At 48.6% G+C, this 18,875-nt stretch overlaps 1 protein-coding gene across 2 annotated transcripts in view; it reads left to right on the top strand.

Moving 5' to 3' along the window:
- Positions 1-18,875, top strand: part of LOC144142243 (uncharacterized) — a 70,187-nt gene that overhangs the window by 33,658 nt on the left and 17,654 nt on the right. For both annotated transcript variants that reach the window (XM_077673606.1, XM_077673605.1), the window contains exons 3-4: positions 1,667-1,883; positions 14,817-15,029. In XM_077673606.1, the coding sequence (XP_077529732.1) occupies positions 1,667-1,883; positions 14,817-15,029 (430 nt within the window). The remainder of the gene's footprint in view (positions 1-1,666; positions 1,884-14,816; positions 15,030-18,875) is intronic.

The following is an 18,875-nucleotide window of genomic DNA, read 5'->3' as shown; positions in this document are numbered from 1 at the left end:
TCCGCATGGCGGCGCATAGCGCTAAACGTGGGCTGAGTTCATTGCGGCGGCCGCCGCAAAAATCGTTCGCCGAATCCGGCGAGCAGAGGTTGCTCGCTTCACCTCTAGGATGACTGCTACCTGCAGAGCCTGAAGTTGACGGAGGAGCTGCAGTACAAGCGGAGTGGAAACGATTGGTCAGTTTTAGAACAGGGGAACCTGGCATTGGGGGCCCCCAAGAAGTTAGGGAAACCCAATGCAACGCGCTCACGCGCGCCGAGTTTTAGAAGAGGGGCGTCCCCAACAGCCCACAACTGTCTTGCGTTGCTCGGGTTGGCTCAGGGAATGGGAACTTTAGGCTTAGTGTCGTGGCGGATATTTGATCGCCGCAATCTGTGCAACTGCAAATGACAATCCCGAACACAACTTTTCACCACACTATTATCCCCTTTCTGGCACGTGGAACTTTATTTTCGCTATGATTACCATTTGAGCGATCATAGTCCAAGACATCTGTTGTGGCCTGTTTTGCTTCTTCTGTGCAGGTAGTGCCGTTGTTTGGCCGCTTGCCGCAGTGTCCGGTCGGGCTGTCGAACCTCTGCAGCCGGTCAGCGTAGGCTTTCCATTGCGGTAGATATGTGATCGCCGCTTTTAAAATCGGCGCTGATAACAATCCTGAGCACAGTTTTTTTCACCACACTAACGTCTACTTTCTCACATTTGGAACTTCTTTTCAGCAATCAATTGAGTTGGAGGAGCAGCAACAAGCTGTTGCTACCGTAGTCTTCACCGGTTCGAGCTGTAGCGATTAAAAAAAACTCAGGTGGCAACGATTCATCCAAGTGACGATTCAGACAACATTTCGACTGCGCGAGCGAGTGTGGACCATGTGCAATCATAGCAGACGATGTGGCAAACGTCCCTGATGTCAAGGGTTTTTGGTTGACGTTCGCACCAGCAGTTTTTGCGACCACAAAACCGTGACGTAACACTGTCCGGCCTGCATTTGAATGGCCATTTGGCACACGGCGACCGAATTTGCAACTGATTAGAATAAATGCGCTATAATTCTATGCTGGTGGCTGACCGCTTTTGGTTCGATTTTCATAGTTACTGGGGCAATACGAATTCTTTACAGCGTAAACACTGAAAGCGAGAAATTTAGTGTCGGTACTCTTTTAGGAAAGGGGCTCTGATTTGCTCCTGTTTGGCAGGGAATGTTTCCATGCTTAGTGTAGTAAGGTAAGAAGAAACTCTGTTGGGTTGTTCTGGCAGCCCTATGCTGTTTCGTATATGATACAGAAGTAAAAGCACCTAGCACCATCTACTGGTTCGCTTTCAATGCTAGCAATACTCTTGACCAACTACTAAAGAAGGTCTGCTGTTCAATTTTTGTGGCTTTTGCATAGAGCCTTTGGGTTATATTTGAACGGCCCGAATTTGAGCCCCCAAATCCTGTGTGATTTTTTTTTCTTTTTCAAGTCATGAAATTTGTGTGTAAAAAGGTTTAAATCAATACCTGTATGCGTTTTTTCATCCAAAACAGGGATTTGGTATGTTTTAAATTGCGTTGGGCAGTGTGAAGCCTGTCGTTGTGGCTAATTTGTGTTCTGTAGCGATTGCTTCTGTACAGTAGAGGAAACGGAAAGTCACGTTCTTGCGACCGGTGCCCCCCCCCATTGTTCAGGGACCGGCTGTTGGACCTGGTCACGTGGTTCCCCTCGGTCTCGGTGCTGGTCCTTTACCACGACTTGAAGCTGCAGATTGAAAAGAAGGAGCTGGTCGAGGAGCTCAAACACTCGTCCCGTCTCGAGCGGCTTTACGGCACCACTCCAGCTCTCGGAGCAGACAAGCTCTTCCTCTGCGCACTCACTCTCACCGTGCTCATGGCCAACTGTCCACTGGTGAGAGTTGGTACCGCCTTGAGCGGTATGATGTGGAACATCCGATGGATGGCTGAAAAAAATTAAAGCCGTTCCACTCAACGTGTGAAAGCTGTCAGAAGTGCAGAGCAGCGATTTGCCATAATGGGCTGTAGCGCCGTTATCCGCTCGCTGCTACCACCCAATGTAATTCAAATTTCCCGCCTCCGCAGTGCTCGCGCGCCCCCTGCCTGAAACTGTGCCAGCGGCAGTTCTGTTCTTTTTGTGCTTGCTTTTCCTCCCGCACGTGCCGGCGTTGCACTGCCTCTGTTTTTCGCTTTCTATTGTAAAAACCAACCCAACGAGCGTTCCTAACTATATGAACGCAGTTGCTGCCGGTTAATTACGTGCATTTTGCCTCAGATGTATCTACAGTTTCCTTTGCACTAAACAACAGGGAGATGTATGACAAGCGCCAGCGGTTCACAAGTTTCAAACGCTTATGACTATATAAACCGCTTGGTTTTCGAAGCCTTTGGGTTACACTGCGATGGCAGAACATCGTGTGGCTCTACTTCGGTCCAGCGAGCGAGCTACGACGACAAGGGGAGCCCCTAAAGTGCGCTGCATAATGATGCATAACCTGCTTGTGTAGCTTAGTGGCTGTGGCATTGTGCTGCTTGAGCCCAAGGTCGAGGGTTTGATTCCGATCTGCAGGGACTGCTTTTCTGGTAAAGTCGAAAACCGAGAATGCCTGTTTGTCGACATTTCGGCGCTCGTTAAAGATCCCCTGGGGGTCAATATGAATCTGGAGCACCCCAATACGGTAGCCCAGGAGGGGCTTCAACATGCTCAACCCCACAGTCAATCAGTAATTAGTGCACAACCATTTGGCAAGCCACGTGATGTAGAGAACAACATTTGCTGTGTAGTTTGCCCATTTTACTTTGTTAGGGGTGAATCCCTTCGGGACTGGGGCTGTTGGTGTCTCCGGTGGTTGTCGTAATCGTCGTCTCATGTAGTCACAGTACTAAAACACTGGGAAAGTCTTTTTAAGTGCAGAGCACTTTAGGCGCTCGCCTTGTTGTCCTAGCTTGCTCGCTCGACCCAAGTATATAGAGCACCAAGGCGGCGTCCCGGGGTAACGGTGTTTTTCGCGGCGTACCCCAGAGGCTTCGAAAGCCAAGCGGTTTATAAAGTCATAAGCGTTCGGAACTCGTGAAACGCTGGCGCTTGTCATGCATCTTCTCGTTGTTTAGCGCAAAGAAAATTGTAGTGACTCTTGAGGAAAAATATACGTAAATAACTGGCAGCGCCCGCGTTCCTTTAGTTAAGAACGACCGTTGGTTTGGTTTTTACGATAGTAAACGCAAAATGTGGCAGTGCAACGCCGGAATGTGCGGGGAGAAAAAGCACAAAGAGAACAGAACTCCCGCTGGCGCAGTTTCAGCCAGGAGGCGCGCGAGCACCGCGAAGGCGAGAAATTTGAATTGCATGGGGTGGTAGTCGTAAGCAGATAACGGCGGTACAGCCCATTATGGCGAATCACTGCTCTGCACTTCCGACAGCTTTCACATTGAGTGGAACAGCTTCAATTTTTTTATCTGTACCACTGCTGCAGTTGGGTAATATGACCAATGTCTTCATGGCGTCTGCCGGGCATTCCAGTTCACATTGTTTGAAGCTGTGCATGACACATCTGCAGGGCACATCAACCTTGCCTGCCCTTTGCAATTGGCACTTGTGTATACTGCTTAGGACATTCTTTTTAAAGGGACCTCTCGGACATAAATTTTATGTTTCATAGTGCCCTGAGCATTTTTCTGGCAGCAAGCAATGATTTATTCACTGAGAAAAATCACTATTGAAGCCAAAACTTTAGAGTGAAGGTAGGGGTGGAAAAGTGAAAAGTGACTGCTAATAAAATGACTGCTAATAAACTTTTATAGTGAAATTTTTAAGTACTGTGGAACCCAGTTATGCGACAATCTTGTTAAGCCATGGCCCTTGAAAACTCTCTATAAAAACAGTGCTTTAATGCCTCAATTGTAGTTGTGTGGGAATATTCAAAGCTTTTAAATATCAAGGCGAATAAGGTAATACTCAGTTCAGCTTTAAAGGGGCACTGACACAAAAATTTAGAATCTTGTTTTTTTCGTTGCGATAAGTAGCTAGTGACCTACTTATAACCGGTAGAAACCTCATTTGCTTCAGCGTGTGACGGTTGTTTAATTAGAGGGATTTTAAATGCGGCCAGTCGCAGTTTCGGTTTCAGCGAGTGCCGCGAAACGATGGATTTTGTGGATTTTGTGTGAACAAAGCTGACCACGTGACCGTCGGAGGGATATCACAGAGCAGAGCCGCCGTAGCACTGTCGAATCCGCATCGACGGCAGTTTCTGCGAATGTCCCCACGTACTGATCTCGTGAGGCGCTTAATTAAAAAGCGACCGTGGATGTGACGCAGGCGCTGCGAGTGCAAATGCTACCGCGGCTAAAGAACGACGCGCGACGCTCGAGGCGGTGGGTGGCAAAACGCGCGCTGGGAGCAGCCGGCCGGTCTGCCTACAGGTCCGCCTACAGATGTGTTCGGCTCAGCACTGCGGCGGATATTCGAGTGCCGCTCTCGTAAGCGGTGCAGATGACAATTTTTAATGCAACCCGCCATCGCATCATTAACTCCTTTCTCATTTAAGCCACTATGGTCGGGACTTGGGGACAATTTCGTGCAGCGGTAACAAGCTATCACTCGAGCTACCTGCGCCGGCCTGGGCCACTTCGCGGCCGTGGTCGCCGCCTGCACAGCGACCGTGCGGCTAGCTCAGTGGGCTTTTCGTGCCTCCGGCGCGTTTTCGCATCCAATGGTAATAAACAGCAATAGAAACAGAGTGCCTGGAATCGCTGTAGAACTTTGGTCGCGGCCAGCTGCCCGATTAGCTGACGAAATCACGGCGCCTCCGCCGCCAACGATCGGGTCGTTCGTTCTCGAGAGCAGAAGCTCCGCCCTCCGGCCCTCCGATTGGAGCGGCGAGCCGGGCGAGCCCGCGTAAAACGCCGGTAGTGCGGAAGCGGCAAACACAAACTCGTGACGTGTTTGGATGTTGTTTATTTACAATTGCGCGTGGTCCTCTGCTGGCTGCTCGGTTGCGTTTCGCACACTTAAAAATTGATTTTAAATATGTTCTAGGCTGTATTCGCCGCTGATATTTTGCAGATGATGTATATGTGTTCCCACCAATCTATCCCCGACGTTATCTCGCCTTCAAAATTTTGTGTCAGTGCCCCTTTAAGTTGAACACCAGTATGTGAAAACTATGGAAAATTTTCAGAGCACCTTGTAGTTGGTAATGCAAAGAAAAAGTTCTTTCAATGAATTCAGATACGTCGAGTTGTGCCTTGTTGAAAATGCAAAATGCCCTCCGAGAAACGCACAAAAGAACACTCTTTACAACAAGCTTGAACTAGTTAGGAATCGGTGCATTGCATTTCTGAGTGCCAGAGATCGACCACCACCTCTCGCCATCAAAGTAGCAACACGCTTTCCCGCAATGCACCGGTGACGTGCGGGTAAACCTTTCAGGGCACAAAATCGTCTTTTTAAAGACGATTTCTTGGGTTACTTAAACGCACAAATTGTGCTCTGTCTGTCTGCCTGTCTGTCTGTGACTCAATTCAGCCACCCCGCCAAAGTGAAACGGAAACCCTGCAATAGTCCTATATACCCATGGCCAAATCTAAATGTCTAAGTCCGGTGTTAATGTTCATACTTCTCAACAATGGTGAACAAGAACAAGACATTACAATAATATAAGGCAGAAAATTAATTCCTAAGTAATATTTGCAGTGTTCCTTTATTTAAAAAATCATAGGTGCTTGTTTCCTGCAACATCAAATGAAATACTACATCAACTGCAAAAAATCATCGCCTGCTGTTGCCCGTGCTACTATAGCTCCTGGCAGAAATTTAATTAAGAAATGAAACGGCAACAGTTACGAAAGGTTTTACTAGATAGGTTCCACGTTCCGCTCAGAATGCACGTGGAATAGGGGAATGTGGTTCTATAAACATTGCAGTAGGGTGCCTCGAATCACGCGTGACTCCGTCGTACGGCAGCGCTGGCATCGAGGCGCGCGGCCTGGAGCTGTAGAACGCGGGAAATTTCAGTTGACTTGAGCAAACCTCTAGCGTGTTATCTTGGGAAGAACGAGAGGGGAGAAGAACAACGTGAGAGGTGAGCAGGAAAGTGAAGGGGGGAGGCATTTACTTGCCAGGGGCGCCAGTCGACTGTCGACTTTTGTCGGCATTTGCAACGATAGGAACAGATACGTGGCCATTTTTTTCTTCTGTATTAATATCCTAATAACGTGTTCACCCTTGAACGGCCCCAGCCTTCACTCTGTGGGTTAAGAAAGCCTTGCCGGGTACTGACATGGTCCCTCAAGTCCTTGGTTCTCCTATCGAGTGATTGCAAAGTTGATCTGTTTTTAAAGGAGCCATGAAGAGAAAACACAAGTTTGGTTCATTCGAAAGATTGCCTCGTTAGAACCATAACGACACCACTTATAACGCAAACTTCGCTCAAATAAGCTACATAATTAGGAAAAACGGGAATGGTCATGCGACCCACCAGCTCATTTCCCGCAACAGAACCTATGCCGTCACATGGGCTAAGCTCTGCGATTGGCGGAGGCCGGCAAAAGCAAACGCATGTTAGGCAGGGCTTACAGCTTGCATAGCGAGCTAAATGCCCGTGAAACATACTGCACATTCTTTTTATGACAAAGAACGGTGGAGTAAACGGTTGAAGGTCCGAACGAACTCGCAAACGTGTGCGCCAATGCGTACGAAACTAGCGCGCCGGCCGAGCTCGACATCTCGCCGTCGCGCAGACGAATTTTCGGGTTCGAGGCTCTTCGGGGCCAACGAACCGTTCCAGCACGCACAGCCGCGACCTTGCTTCATATCGTAATCCCTTCACAGGAGGTTGGCCGTCATATCGCCAACCAGCAAAGGTAAAAATAGAAACGAGGGGAGTAAGGAACAGCAAGAAGCGACGAGATAGTGCCAGTCGTCGCGTAAGTTTCGAATGGTGTTGGTTTGCTGCTGTCGTTACGAGCTCGTTTCCAGTTTACAACCACTGAAAACTTCAGTTTGTTCAGTTACGGCAGGGACCCTTACGTTAGCTCACTCCTGGAACATGCTGGCGCTCGTTGCCGACTTCGTCAAATCGCTCTGACCTTGGGGAAAAAAATGCCGTAAACACCGCGCATTGACGCTCGTATCTTTCTGGTCGAAGCAGAGAGCTCGCGCGAACGGCTTTCCATACACGACACCGGCCAACTGGCATAAGTGATACTGCTACTGAAATTGAACTATTATTAACCGTAATCAAAATACGGCACATACGTACCAGTCTATATTCGTCCGTCGCGACGGGGCTGACGAGGCCGCGGTGCCGACGGCTGGGCGTTCGTCTGTTGTGGCTATCGCGGAATGGTCGCTTTCCCGTCCACCGCGTATCCCACAACTCTTGCCGCTCGTGCACTTAGAAGCATTGAGCGTTTTTGTGGTGTGAGGTTGTTAAATGCAAGCCCGAGCTCCTCGGCGAGAGTTTTGTTCTCCGGATCAGGCGATTCCATGACTAGGGCTGCGGGTGCACTAGGTTTTACTAGTATTTTTAAAATGGCCGCCGTCTCGATCGACTCCCGCGTGTGGGTGCTATATGGAGTCGACATACTAAGTATCTGTTTCATGGACCGGCTCTATGACGCCATTGTACACGTCACGGAATGTTCAATTTTAGCGGGAGATTTAAAATTTTGGCTTAAATTGCCTTATTTATCAGTGAATAAAGCATCATTTGCTTCCGGGAAAGCGCTTGGGGTACTATGAAACACCTAATCTTTCGAATAAAACAAACTTTTGTTTTCTCTTCATGGCTCCTTTAAGCCTTCAGTGTTTCTTTCCTTTCTGTATGGGACAGAAAAACAATAAACGTGTCTAGTTTTGCACTCGTGGACACCGAGATAAAGCTTTGTTGTCAAGAAGACATTTTTAACCGGAAAATCACTAAGCTATACAGCCAAACCCGGCTATAATGAACCCGGATAGAGCGAATTAAGCTATATATCGAACAAAAATAATTCAGTTACGGAAATACATGGGAAACATATTCCTTATAACGAAGTTCACATCCGATATATCGAACTCTGCGCGCCTAGAATGGCCGATGAAATGCATGGTCTCGGAGCTGTGATTGAGATGTGGATTGGCCGTGACCACGGAGCAAGAGTTGCGACTTAGACATTGCGCCTCGCACGGGGCAACATGACGCCCGACACTTTCCGTAACTGTTTCCGGCGCGCGGGACTCTCGACGGAACCCGCGCAGTCAGCGAGTCCAGACCAAGACAGCAACATCGGTGAACTGTGGGAAGAGCTCCCCCACATTCCCGATGATGTCGCCAGTGAAAGCTGTCCGACGCTTGTATTGAAGCACTTTCGGCAGTCAATGTCACTGTGCTCCGCCAATGCTTCTTAGATTTTGGAGGACGTGGACTCGAACTGGTGCAAATAATGTTTCGTGTAGAGAATGCTATGCTAGTTGAAGCCGCCAAAACGAAAGTGAAAACAAAAATCACCGCTTCTTTTTTTGCAAAGTAGGCAGTTAAGGAGGAAAGTAGCTTTATTACTTGCAATAAACGGATTTTTTTGGGTATGGTAACGGCTACTTAACTGTGTTCGTGTCTGCATGCGGGGATGGTGGAGTTCGGGAGGGGGAGGAGGGTTTCTGCGGATTGCGAACTAGTAACGATAAGTTCGTTATAGGCGGGTTCGGCTATATCGAACTAATCGCGGTGCATATTGCAATTCGCTATAAACGGGTTTGACTGTACACAGTTGTTATCCCGCATTGGCACCAATGTAGGTCTCAAGTATTTTTGTGTGTGTGTAGCGTTACACGTGAAATCCTATTCGCAGAACCCATATTTGCAATTCTTGCGTGTGCATGCGGGAACGTGCGCAGTGCAAGTGTTTGTTAACAACAAAATTCATGCTACGTTAGTACAGGGATAGGTAACCATGAGCATTTGCAAAGTGGGTATGATGCCACCACTGACGAGGGCGATAAAAAACGGATAATTTCTATTGCCTGGCATTGTTCTCTACACCGAGTTTCCTTCCTAAAACTGGCATGAACATTCGAAAAACTGCTGTTTACATTTTTTTTTTAGTGACTTGTAATCACAGTTTGGACGTCTACCTTAATAACTACACTGGTTGAGTTCACTACATTGGAGGAAAGATATCCTCCATAGAAAATGCAGTACCACGGCAAAAGGAGCGGGAGTGCTTTTGTTAGTCGTGGTGAAAGAAGGGCGCACAGAGTTGTTCTTTTATGCAGGTCACGGCAGATCAAACACGAGTGCAGCTTGCATGCGGTGATCAGTTTAGAGTACTCAGAGGCAGATAAGAAGATGTGGAGGTACAAAATCTAGCATCCTTTATCTACCAATCAATCTGATTTTCGCTAATGATGTTTGCTGCTTCTTTTGAGTGCTCCCTGTCCTGCGCCAAATGCGCCAATTTGTACAAATGGGGGTATCCTGTGCCATCCTGATTAAAAAAAAAAACACGATTTCACAAGCAAGTGCACCAGAAGTGCATTAAAATTTGTGTAGCGCAAATTGCATGCGGCCTGTTACAAGTATACTACTTCGCAGTGGTCTCTAGACATGTACAGCTACCGTATAAACAGGAATATAGGTCGAGTTTTTTTCCAAAAAAATCCGCACAAAAGTCACCCCTCGTCTTATATAGCGGTCATTGGCAGAATGTAAATCGTTGTCTGGACACAATGTGCAAGCGTAGTCCGTCGCCATCGCCATTTGTGTTGGACTGCTCTCTCGCAATATCAGGCCTTTATTTGCTTTCGCTTTTCTCTAGTTTTTCGTCTTTTACTCGTCTCTATTGTACGTGCGTACGTACAGTCTTTGTCAAAATTTTGTGGGCCACGGCGACCGTGGCCGGAGCAGGCGCGCGACCGAGCAGGGGCGCTGCGCTTGCCGCTGTCGGCTGGTTGCGCGGCTAAAGAGAGCCAGGGGAACTTTTGCTCTTGCTTTTGTAGTGCGTCCGGCGGGATAAGTGCTGCGCAAAGTGCCTGCGCTGAAGCGGAGTGCGCCTACTCTGAGAAACCGGCCCCGATGCACTTATCGCGCCAGCGATAGTAGGAAAGGAAGCGCTTAAGTTCCCCTCACTCTCTTTAGCCGCGCAACCAGCCGACAGCAGCAAGCGCAGCGCCCCTGCTTGGTCGCGCGCTTGCTCCGGCCACGGTCGCCGTGGCCCACAAAATTTTGACAAAGACTGTACATTTCTGTACATGTCTGTTCTGAGATGAGTGGCGGCAGTCGACGCCAGTTCACCGCGGCGTTTAAGCTGGCGGCGATTGAGTCGCCGAGCAGAATGGGAATATGGCGGCGCAACGCCAGTTAGGCGTTTCGGAGAAAAGTCTGCGGTACTGGCGGAGCCAGAAACCTCAGCTGTGCGCGTGCAACCCCCGAAACCGATCGTTCCGTGGACGTCAAGCGGTGCACCCCGAGTTGGAGAACAAAGTGGCGGACTTCGTCCGGGAACTTCGCTCACGATCGCTCCGGAGGCCATCCGCGGACTGGCTCCGCGAACTGTACAGTGAGTGGATAGCCGGCGACAACAAAAAGACCCTTACGGGCCGGCTGCGACCGTGTCAAGCTGGTTGTCCTTCTCTGGGCAGTCGCTGCCCGACGACATGGTTAAACGAGCGTTCAGGAAGTGCTCCATCAGCAACGCGCCTGACGGCAGGGAAGATGACAGTGCGAAGCAGTCATCCTCGGACGACTCTGAGAGCTTGGACGAGTGACTTCGGCAGGCATAGTGAGTGGCAGTGACGGACGGGCGGCGAAAATAAATATAGACATTGTGTGTGCGCTTCTGTGCCGAATTATTTTTTTGTCAACTTTTCCTACCTCAATGTAGGGGGTCGACCTATATACCAGGTCGACCTATAATTCGGTTTATACGGTAATTTGGCTTGGTAACTCGGCACTCCCTAGCACCCGTCATCACATTTGCCACGGCCTACTGGCGCAGTTTGTGTGCCAGAGAAGCAAGTTTGGTTGGCGCCGTCGCTGTACCACCGACACAGTGTTTTCGTCTACGAGTCATTGCAGCGCTAGCGCACCATGGTTAAAAACTTTCGTGCTCGCTCTAGTTTCCAGTGGTTCCTGCTATAAACAATAGGTAGCTTTGGGTGGCGTTTATTGCTGGCTCTCTCCGCTCCGAGAGCCAGCGGGAGTGCTGTTTCGTGGCATGCATGATGTGCTCGGCTGCAAGCTGCCGCTTCGCTTGTTGGGCTCACTGAGTGGACCGTCGCAAGTGGAGCGGGCCATGAAAAATGGCCAGCCTCTCTAATAAAAAATCTAGTGTGAAAATGCACGCGATGACTGATAGCAAGTGCTTGCATCTAATAAAATGAAAGAACAAAATACCTCAACCATTCACAAACTGGAAAAGAGGCATTTCTGCTACGCAGGTTTGTCAAACCCTTGCACTAATCATTACCGTGGCATGTTGCCTTTTATCCGCACCGGAAAGGAACTGAATACCTTGCAAATTAGGTGTTGCTGCAATTTTGCTATTGGGTGGAGTATACTCAAGGGATTTATGTGCATCAAGATTGTGGCGACATCTAGCGGCTGTTTCGAAATACGGGGAAAAAAAAAATCCCATTGCTTGATTCCAGGGATGCCAGGTTGGGCTATAAATAGCCAAATTGGGCTTCTTTCTCTTGTGGTTGGCGGAGGAGGAGTTTTTGATTGGCTATTCGGCTATTTTTCGTCTGTTGGGAGAGCCGATTGTGAAAGCTATTTTTAATGCATGTACGAGCCTGCCAACTGGGAAGCGTTTTCAGTGGAAAAGTCTTCCCTTAGCAAGGACTTTTACATTGCACAGGAGGTCCCCTTACAGTCTTTGACTATGGGACCTCCTTCTGTATATTTTGCCCGTGTTATGTATTTTTTATAATAATAAGCTGACTGATTGATTGATTGATTGATTGAAGAAGACCAATATTCCTGAGTAGTGCCATTCATTTGTGATCGCATGTGTGGAAAGCAACTTGAAGCGCCTTCCACCCGATCTGATACTGTTAGGGGAGCTCCGCGTAAATTACTGGATGATACTGGCCAATTTTTAGTCTTGAGAGATTCAGATTCAGTTTATTTCATGTACAAGTGCATCAGGGGGTTGGAGAAAAGCTGCAGTACTGCAGCTTGACAAAGCTCCAACCCCCTGGACTTGGACAACAGTGTGTACAACGCAAATACAGCAGCAAATATTTTCATGTTCATCATTTGATTGCAACTTGTGTAAGTAGTATATTCTGGATATAGAAAACGTAATATTGCAGTGGAATACACAAAGAAACAATCGCAATAGAAAGAGGAAATGGCACGACGGTATGCATATATAACAAGAGAAAAAACAGTACTCTATAAAATACAGTGCAGGGGCAATGCAAGTAACAGAAATGCAGTAAGGTGAACATCACTAAAGAAACACTGCTAACAAGTTCTTTGGGGATACATTTGCTATGTCGACGCCATTTTTATATAGAGTGTTGAGTAATCTCGGTGTTATGGAGCTGAGCATATTATTCCCATAGTTAGTCCGGCTGGTAGGTACAAACCAGCGTTCAAGGTTTCTCACGCTGTACACAGAATTATTTCGAGTCAAGTTGGCCAAGTTAAGCAATGTATTTGTGTTATGGATTCGCTCATTTATTAATGATTTACAGAGGCGATAGGCGAACAGTTTTTGTACCTCAATTATTTCGAATGTTCGAGCCTGCCAACTGGGAAGCGTTTTCAGTGGCTCCTTGGAAAAGTCTTCCCTTAGCAAGGACAAGAAGACCATTATTAGATGCTTTGGACACATCTAGTGGTTGATGCTTAGTTGCTCCAAGGTGCTCCAAATTGAGCCAAAATTAATAATTTGCTGATACAGAAATCGCTCCAAATCGCCGTTCATCAGTGGCAGCACTGCTTTTGCAGTTGCATCCTTCTTGCATCATCAGCTTGGCTGGTTGGGCAGATTTTACCGAGCTCACCTCGCCTGCACGGGGCACACAGCCAGGTAGGGGGGCACAAAATCCGCAAGTAATTTTTTTCCCTGAAAATTTAATCTGGGGTTTGCAAATGACACACTCTTCAGTCTGGAGGCCCTTCTGTGCTGTGCAGAGCACCCTGGCTCGCTGGTACGCTCAAGAGTGCGAAACTGTGGCTAAGGCACACTGCACGCTTTTTTTGGTGTGTGTGTGTCTTTCAGTTCTGAGCCATGCGCTATGAAACATGTCACAGCCCGTGGGAATTGATTGGGTGCATTTTTCAAACGGTTCCTTTTTTCACTCAGGAGCCACCTAACGTATCGCTCTGTAGTTTAAATTATGTTCTAGGGCGCACCTGTCGCGTGAGAGCATGCGCTGAAAAGGCACTTTTCCCTGTCCCAATCGTGCCACATCACAATCACACACAACCCGCATGCAGCCCTGAAAAAATTCCAATCAAAGTTTCCGTGCAATAAACGTTATAAAGCAATTCCCAGTCATTCTGCAACAAAGGACATCTTATCACTGAGGTGTTCGTTTACAGTAAAAACTTCACTGCAGCGAAGTTGCAGGGGAAGTCGTAACTGCTTCATTATAGCCATTTTTTTGTTATAGGCGTTGTCTGTTTCCACTACTAATTGAGGGGTCAAGACAGGATGTACTCACCGCCGAATCTGCCCGTAGACCTCTGTGCGGAAACAAGGACTGCGGTTTAGAGAAAGACAAACGGAATAGAAAAACGGGGAAAGAATCATAGCTTTCATCCGGACTAAATGCATCCAATAGAGGGTGTTCATTGAAAAGTTTAGCTGATGCGCCGCTGACATGACCTGGCTTGGGCCACTGCGCCCGCATGCTGAAGAAAAAAACACCACCGGGGTGCGTTTTCTGCTCCGTTTCAACCCGATTCTCAGCGGTGGTGTCAACAGAGATGTTATTAACCGCGCTCACATCGGAGTCGAGGCACTACTTTGCGTTCGGTGGGGTAGAGTTTGGAACGTCCAACGCACATCATGTGCTTAGCACGGGCAAGTACCGCCATCCCGCAGAGCCCGACGTAACCAGCAACGGCGCATCCAGATGTTTGCCTGCATGTGTGCCTCGCCAGTGAATACCGTATTTTCGCGCCTATAGCCTGCCCCTGCATATTATCCGCAACCCCACTTTCAGCCCGCCGGCAAAGAAAAAAAAATATCCTCGCGTATTGCCTGCACATTTGATACAGGAAGGGCTGCACCAATGCTACTGCTCAAATAACATACTATGTAGACAGAAAAAGCGTAAATTTGTTGCGCTGCTGAGCACGAGGTCGCGGGTTCGATTCCCAGCCGCGGCGGCCGCTTTTCTGATGGAGGCGAAAAGCGAACACGCCAGTGTGTACGATATTTCGGCGCACGTTAAAGATCCCCAGGTGGTCAAAATTAATCCGGAGCCCTCCACTACGGCGCGCCTCATCGCCTGCGTTGCGTCGGCGCGTTAAACCCTACAAACAACAACAACAAAAGCGTATATTTAGCAAGTAGAATACACTGACTGCTAGGCGAAAGTCACAATTCACTTTCAAATTTAGTTGTTAGAGTGCGCTGGTTCTTGTTTTTATCTTTCTTGTCTTTGTACATGTTGCACAATCACTGCCATGGAAGGCTTAGTCAGTGTTACTGCGTAGGAGCTTCACTGCACAATGTGCATTGCCGTGAAGCTGCACTGAAGAAAAAAACCCTGCGCATTATCCGCATCCCTACTTTGCCACTGAAATTTTCGCATTTTTGGTGTGCGGGTTATATGCGCGAAAATTTGGTACAACCTATACTCTCTCCTTCCCATGCCTGCGTACAGCTGTCGCAGGTGCAGGCCCCGCTGCACGAGATTGTCCAGTTCGAGCCGGTCTTCCCCCGGCTGACGCCGCCCTCCCTGCTGGACAGCTGCCGAGAGCTGACGCTGGGCTGCAATGTGCGCCGGCCCGACGGGGAGTCCATCATGCTGGGCGACGCCGCACCCGTCCTGATCGACCGAGTGCGCAAGTACTGCCCCGCGGTGGAGCAGCTGCACGTGGGTACCTGTCGTCATCATCATCCGAACATTTACGTGCCCAGCACGTGGCATTCCTAGCCCGAGTTTTGCGTTAGCAGGCGAGGAGAAATATACAAGACAAAGAGGAAGACGTGTATTAAACGCGTATTTCGCAAGCATCGCAAAAGTTGATTGATTGATTGATTGTGGGGTTTAACGCGCCAATGCAACGCAGGCGATGAGGTGCGCCGTAGTGGAGGGCTCGGGATTAATTTTGGCCACTTGGGGATCTTTGACGTGCGCCGAAATCTCGTACACACGGGCGTTTTTGCTTTTCTCCTCCATCAGAAAAGTGGCCCCCGCGGCTGGGAATTGAACTTGCGACCTTGTGCTCAGCAGTGCAACGCCTTAGCCACTGAGCCACTGCGGCGGGTGCAAGGAAAGGAAATACAGTCTACGCCCCTTACAACACACCCTCTTAATCTGGGAAAAAAATGCCCGCTGTAGCCAAAGTATGCAGTATCTGACCAGGTGGGGGGGTGTATTTCCAAATGCTTCGCTGCACAGACCACGCACGTGACATGTCTGTGTGCGCGATGCAGAACGGTAATTAAATGTTGTCATTGGCTGTGCCCCAACCTAAAGCGACCTAAAACATGCCAAATCGCCATTGTCAACAAAAACAACACGTAGATTTGTGTTTAGAAAAAAGAGAATTATATTTGGAAAAAAAGGTAAGCAATGAAAAAATAGAGAGAGAGTCCTGCTGGGGTTCGAACCGAAGCCATATTCTACATGGAGGCCACAGAGCCGGAACGTTGGGCTCCTTTTAGCAGGCGCTCAAAAGAATAACACATGCAGTGACATCACACATGTCACGTGGGTGCTCTGTGCAGCGAAGCGTTTGGAAACGCGTGCGGGGGGGGGGGGGAGTATATGAGCACACAAGTGGGTACCTTGACCGGTATTGCATATGCATACTATAGACATTTTGTTCTTTCTGCACGCCTGCAGCACCTCTGCACAGTGTTCCAGTGTTCGCACGCGGGCAGAGAATCGCTTAAACACCGTGTCCAAAGCATAGCACCAGCACCTGGAAGAGGCCTAGCGCATGTGGTAAAGTGTGTAAAGACATGTGATGAGCTGAGCTAATATAGCAAGAACATAACTAAGAGCAATTATTAACTAGCTATGAAAAAATCAGTTGGGGCCATCAGAATTAGCTAGGTTCTTTTAAACCCCTTCGTGACGAGGCAGAATTTCTCGAAACCATTCGTCAGACAACTCGGATCGCTGCCTGGCATTCTGCCAAGGCAGCTGCTACATTTTTTATGATTTCGGTCTGGTCATTGAAACAGCTGATACGAAACAATCTGAGGGAAAGCTGTGAAATCGAAAGTTAGACCAGTTGGACTGTGCACAGGCACCGGCCGATTGCACACAATGAATGGGAACCCATACTTGAGGCATTTGTTACGTTTTTCACCGAATGAAACGAGAACAATGCATGCATGGGAATAATAAAGACCGAACTTCAATGAACCTGAGTTCTTTATTACATAAAAAAAAAACGCTGTGACGAGGGCACACTCAACTCCGAGTGGACCACTTTGCGTATTCAATAGCGCTGTTGTTCAATCTCACCAAAATCGCATTTATCGGCAGCAGCATTGTTCTTCACGGTTGAGTGGACCGTGAAGAACAGGCGATGTCGGTCTGTCTTTTCTGTCAGACGGGCGATGTCGGTCATGTCTGTCAACAGTGAAATGTGAAATCAGCTACCCTGCCGCTCATGCCACGGGTCACACACACACACGCATGCACGCACACACACACACACACACATGCACGCAGACACACACACAAAAGCCACTGGCTTGGCTTGGCTTCGCCAATGGCCTGGCTGACAAAATGTTGCGAGACGTAACAGTTTTCTTGCCAAAATAAACAAAGAAAAAGCATATCGGGTGCCGGCCCTGCAGAAGTCCGCTATAAACATTCTGTCAAGACAATTTTCGCCTAAAATTTAGTCTGTTGTAGCCGATAGTGTGCTCTAGCCAGGTCTGTTATGAGTGGACTCCATTTAAAATTCATGGGGACCAAACAAACCAACAGACATGGTCTGTTGTAACCGGAAGTCTGCTGTTTCCGGATCCATTGTAAAGAGGTAGACTTCAGACAGTCTCACGTGACAGGTGGGCTAAGAACTTAGTTAAACTAATATATTTAGCGTATTCTCGTGTGATTTGCGAACTTTTGGCTGAAATTTCATGTTCAAAAAAAAAAAAAAAGAAAAAGAAAAAACGCCTATATTGTGCCCCCCTCTCCTCCACAGCGTCCGAGCTAGACCGTGAGCCAAGCGCTGCGTGCTACGCTACGCCTGTGCCATCCGGGGCTATTTATAGCCCACCAGCCCCGTGCCTTGCGTGAGTTAGATAAGGCCTACGTGTTTGATCAAACTATTGAGAGGAGAGAAAGCGAGTGTGAAACTGCCAAGGCTAAGCGAATGATAGTACAAGGCGGAGATGGGAAAAAATTCACGCATGTCCACGAAGTGAATCGTGACGAGTGGGCGAAGCACTGGGGATCGTTCTTACCGTAAATCAGCCGTGGCCTTTGCCCACTCGCGCATGTGAATGAGTGACAACGCATGTGTACAGTATATACAATTCCAATGCAATCCAATCCGATGCAGTTCAATTTAATCCAATCCAATCCATTTCAATTCAATCCAATCCAATGCTCCTAGCGCATGCGCAACACTGTGTACATGGACGCCAAGCCCCGGACAGAGCGAGGTCCTAAGGAGCTTCGCCCCTAAAAAGAATGTTCCCGTACAGGGTGGAGACACCTTTTGAAGAGTCCCATGGCGTCGCTATGGGGTCAAAGTGCTCAACACGTAGCTGTTTTCGTTTCCCACAAGACCCAGCAATGCGAAATAGATCAGATGATTCAAACTTCGCGAGTAAACCGCGTTGCGACGAAAATTGTAGCGCGGTCTGGCTACAGTTACCTGCTGCGGCTGTGAGCGAGTGACCCAAAATGGCGGTGCCAACTTATACATGTCTCCAACCTTGCGGCGGACGCGCGTGGATTGAGGCACCCTAGCAAGGAAAGGAGCGTAGTGACAACACCAGCTCTGAAAGACACTGATAAGCAGAGAGCAGAGATATAGGGAGCTGGAGCGTCACGAAAGGAAGAAACGTGGATCGAGCGGGCGGGGAAGGCAGGTGGTCGGTCATCACCGTTGGGTTGCGTCGTATGTGTTTTCGCATTCATCGGCGGCTCGATGGGAGTTTCAAATTCACGATCCACCCGTCACCTGAACTTTGACTTCTCGCGGTTGGTGCGTTGGCGTACCGCTGCTGTATGGGGCCGTCGCAGGTTAACTCCCGCTCGCAAGTACCCGCCTGCTCGCTCGCGTCTGTTCAGCAAGTGGTCCGGCCTGCATGCGGACCTTTGCACATCAAGCAGCGTGAAATGGGCGCTCAGAATTAAGAAAGGTTGGGGCGAGGCGGCGAAGCGGTGTAAAATATGGGAAAAACGCCGGTTTATCCGCGCCAGGCCCTGTCGTATGAAGCGGACCGTATGCACACGAGTGTCGAATCGGGGTTTTTAATGCATTGTTTCTGTAGGGAGCTTGCCGGGACCGCAGTGACCCATCATAAGAAGTGGGTCGTCGTAAGTCCAGGGGGACGTACAGCGGGGTATCACTGTAACAGGCACCACGGCACACATTGCAAAGATTCCGGTTGCTACCATAACCTCCGAAAATGCCTTATAATTCACAAAAGTAAAAAAACGACACAGGAGCTCTTTGAAGCCTACAAAAGTGATTCCAACAAAGATGTGTTTAAGCTATTCTTCTGTGCGGGTAACTGACTA

The sequence above is a fragment of the Haemaphysalis longicornis genome, unplaced genomic scaffold (assembly GCF_048455015.1).
Source record: "Haemaphysalis longicornis isolate Haplotype H1 unplaced genomic scaffold, Haemaphysalis longicornis Haplotype H1 scaffold_6, whole genome shotgun sequence".
Classification (NCBI taxonomy): Eukaryota; Metazoa; Arthropoda; class Arachnida; order Ixodida; family Ixodidae; genus Haemaphysalis; species Haemaphysalis longicornis.
This window is presented reverse-complemented; position numbering and strand designations above follow the sequence as displayed.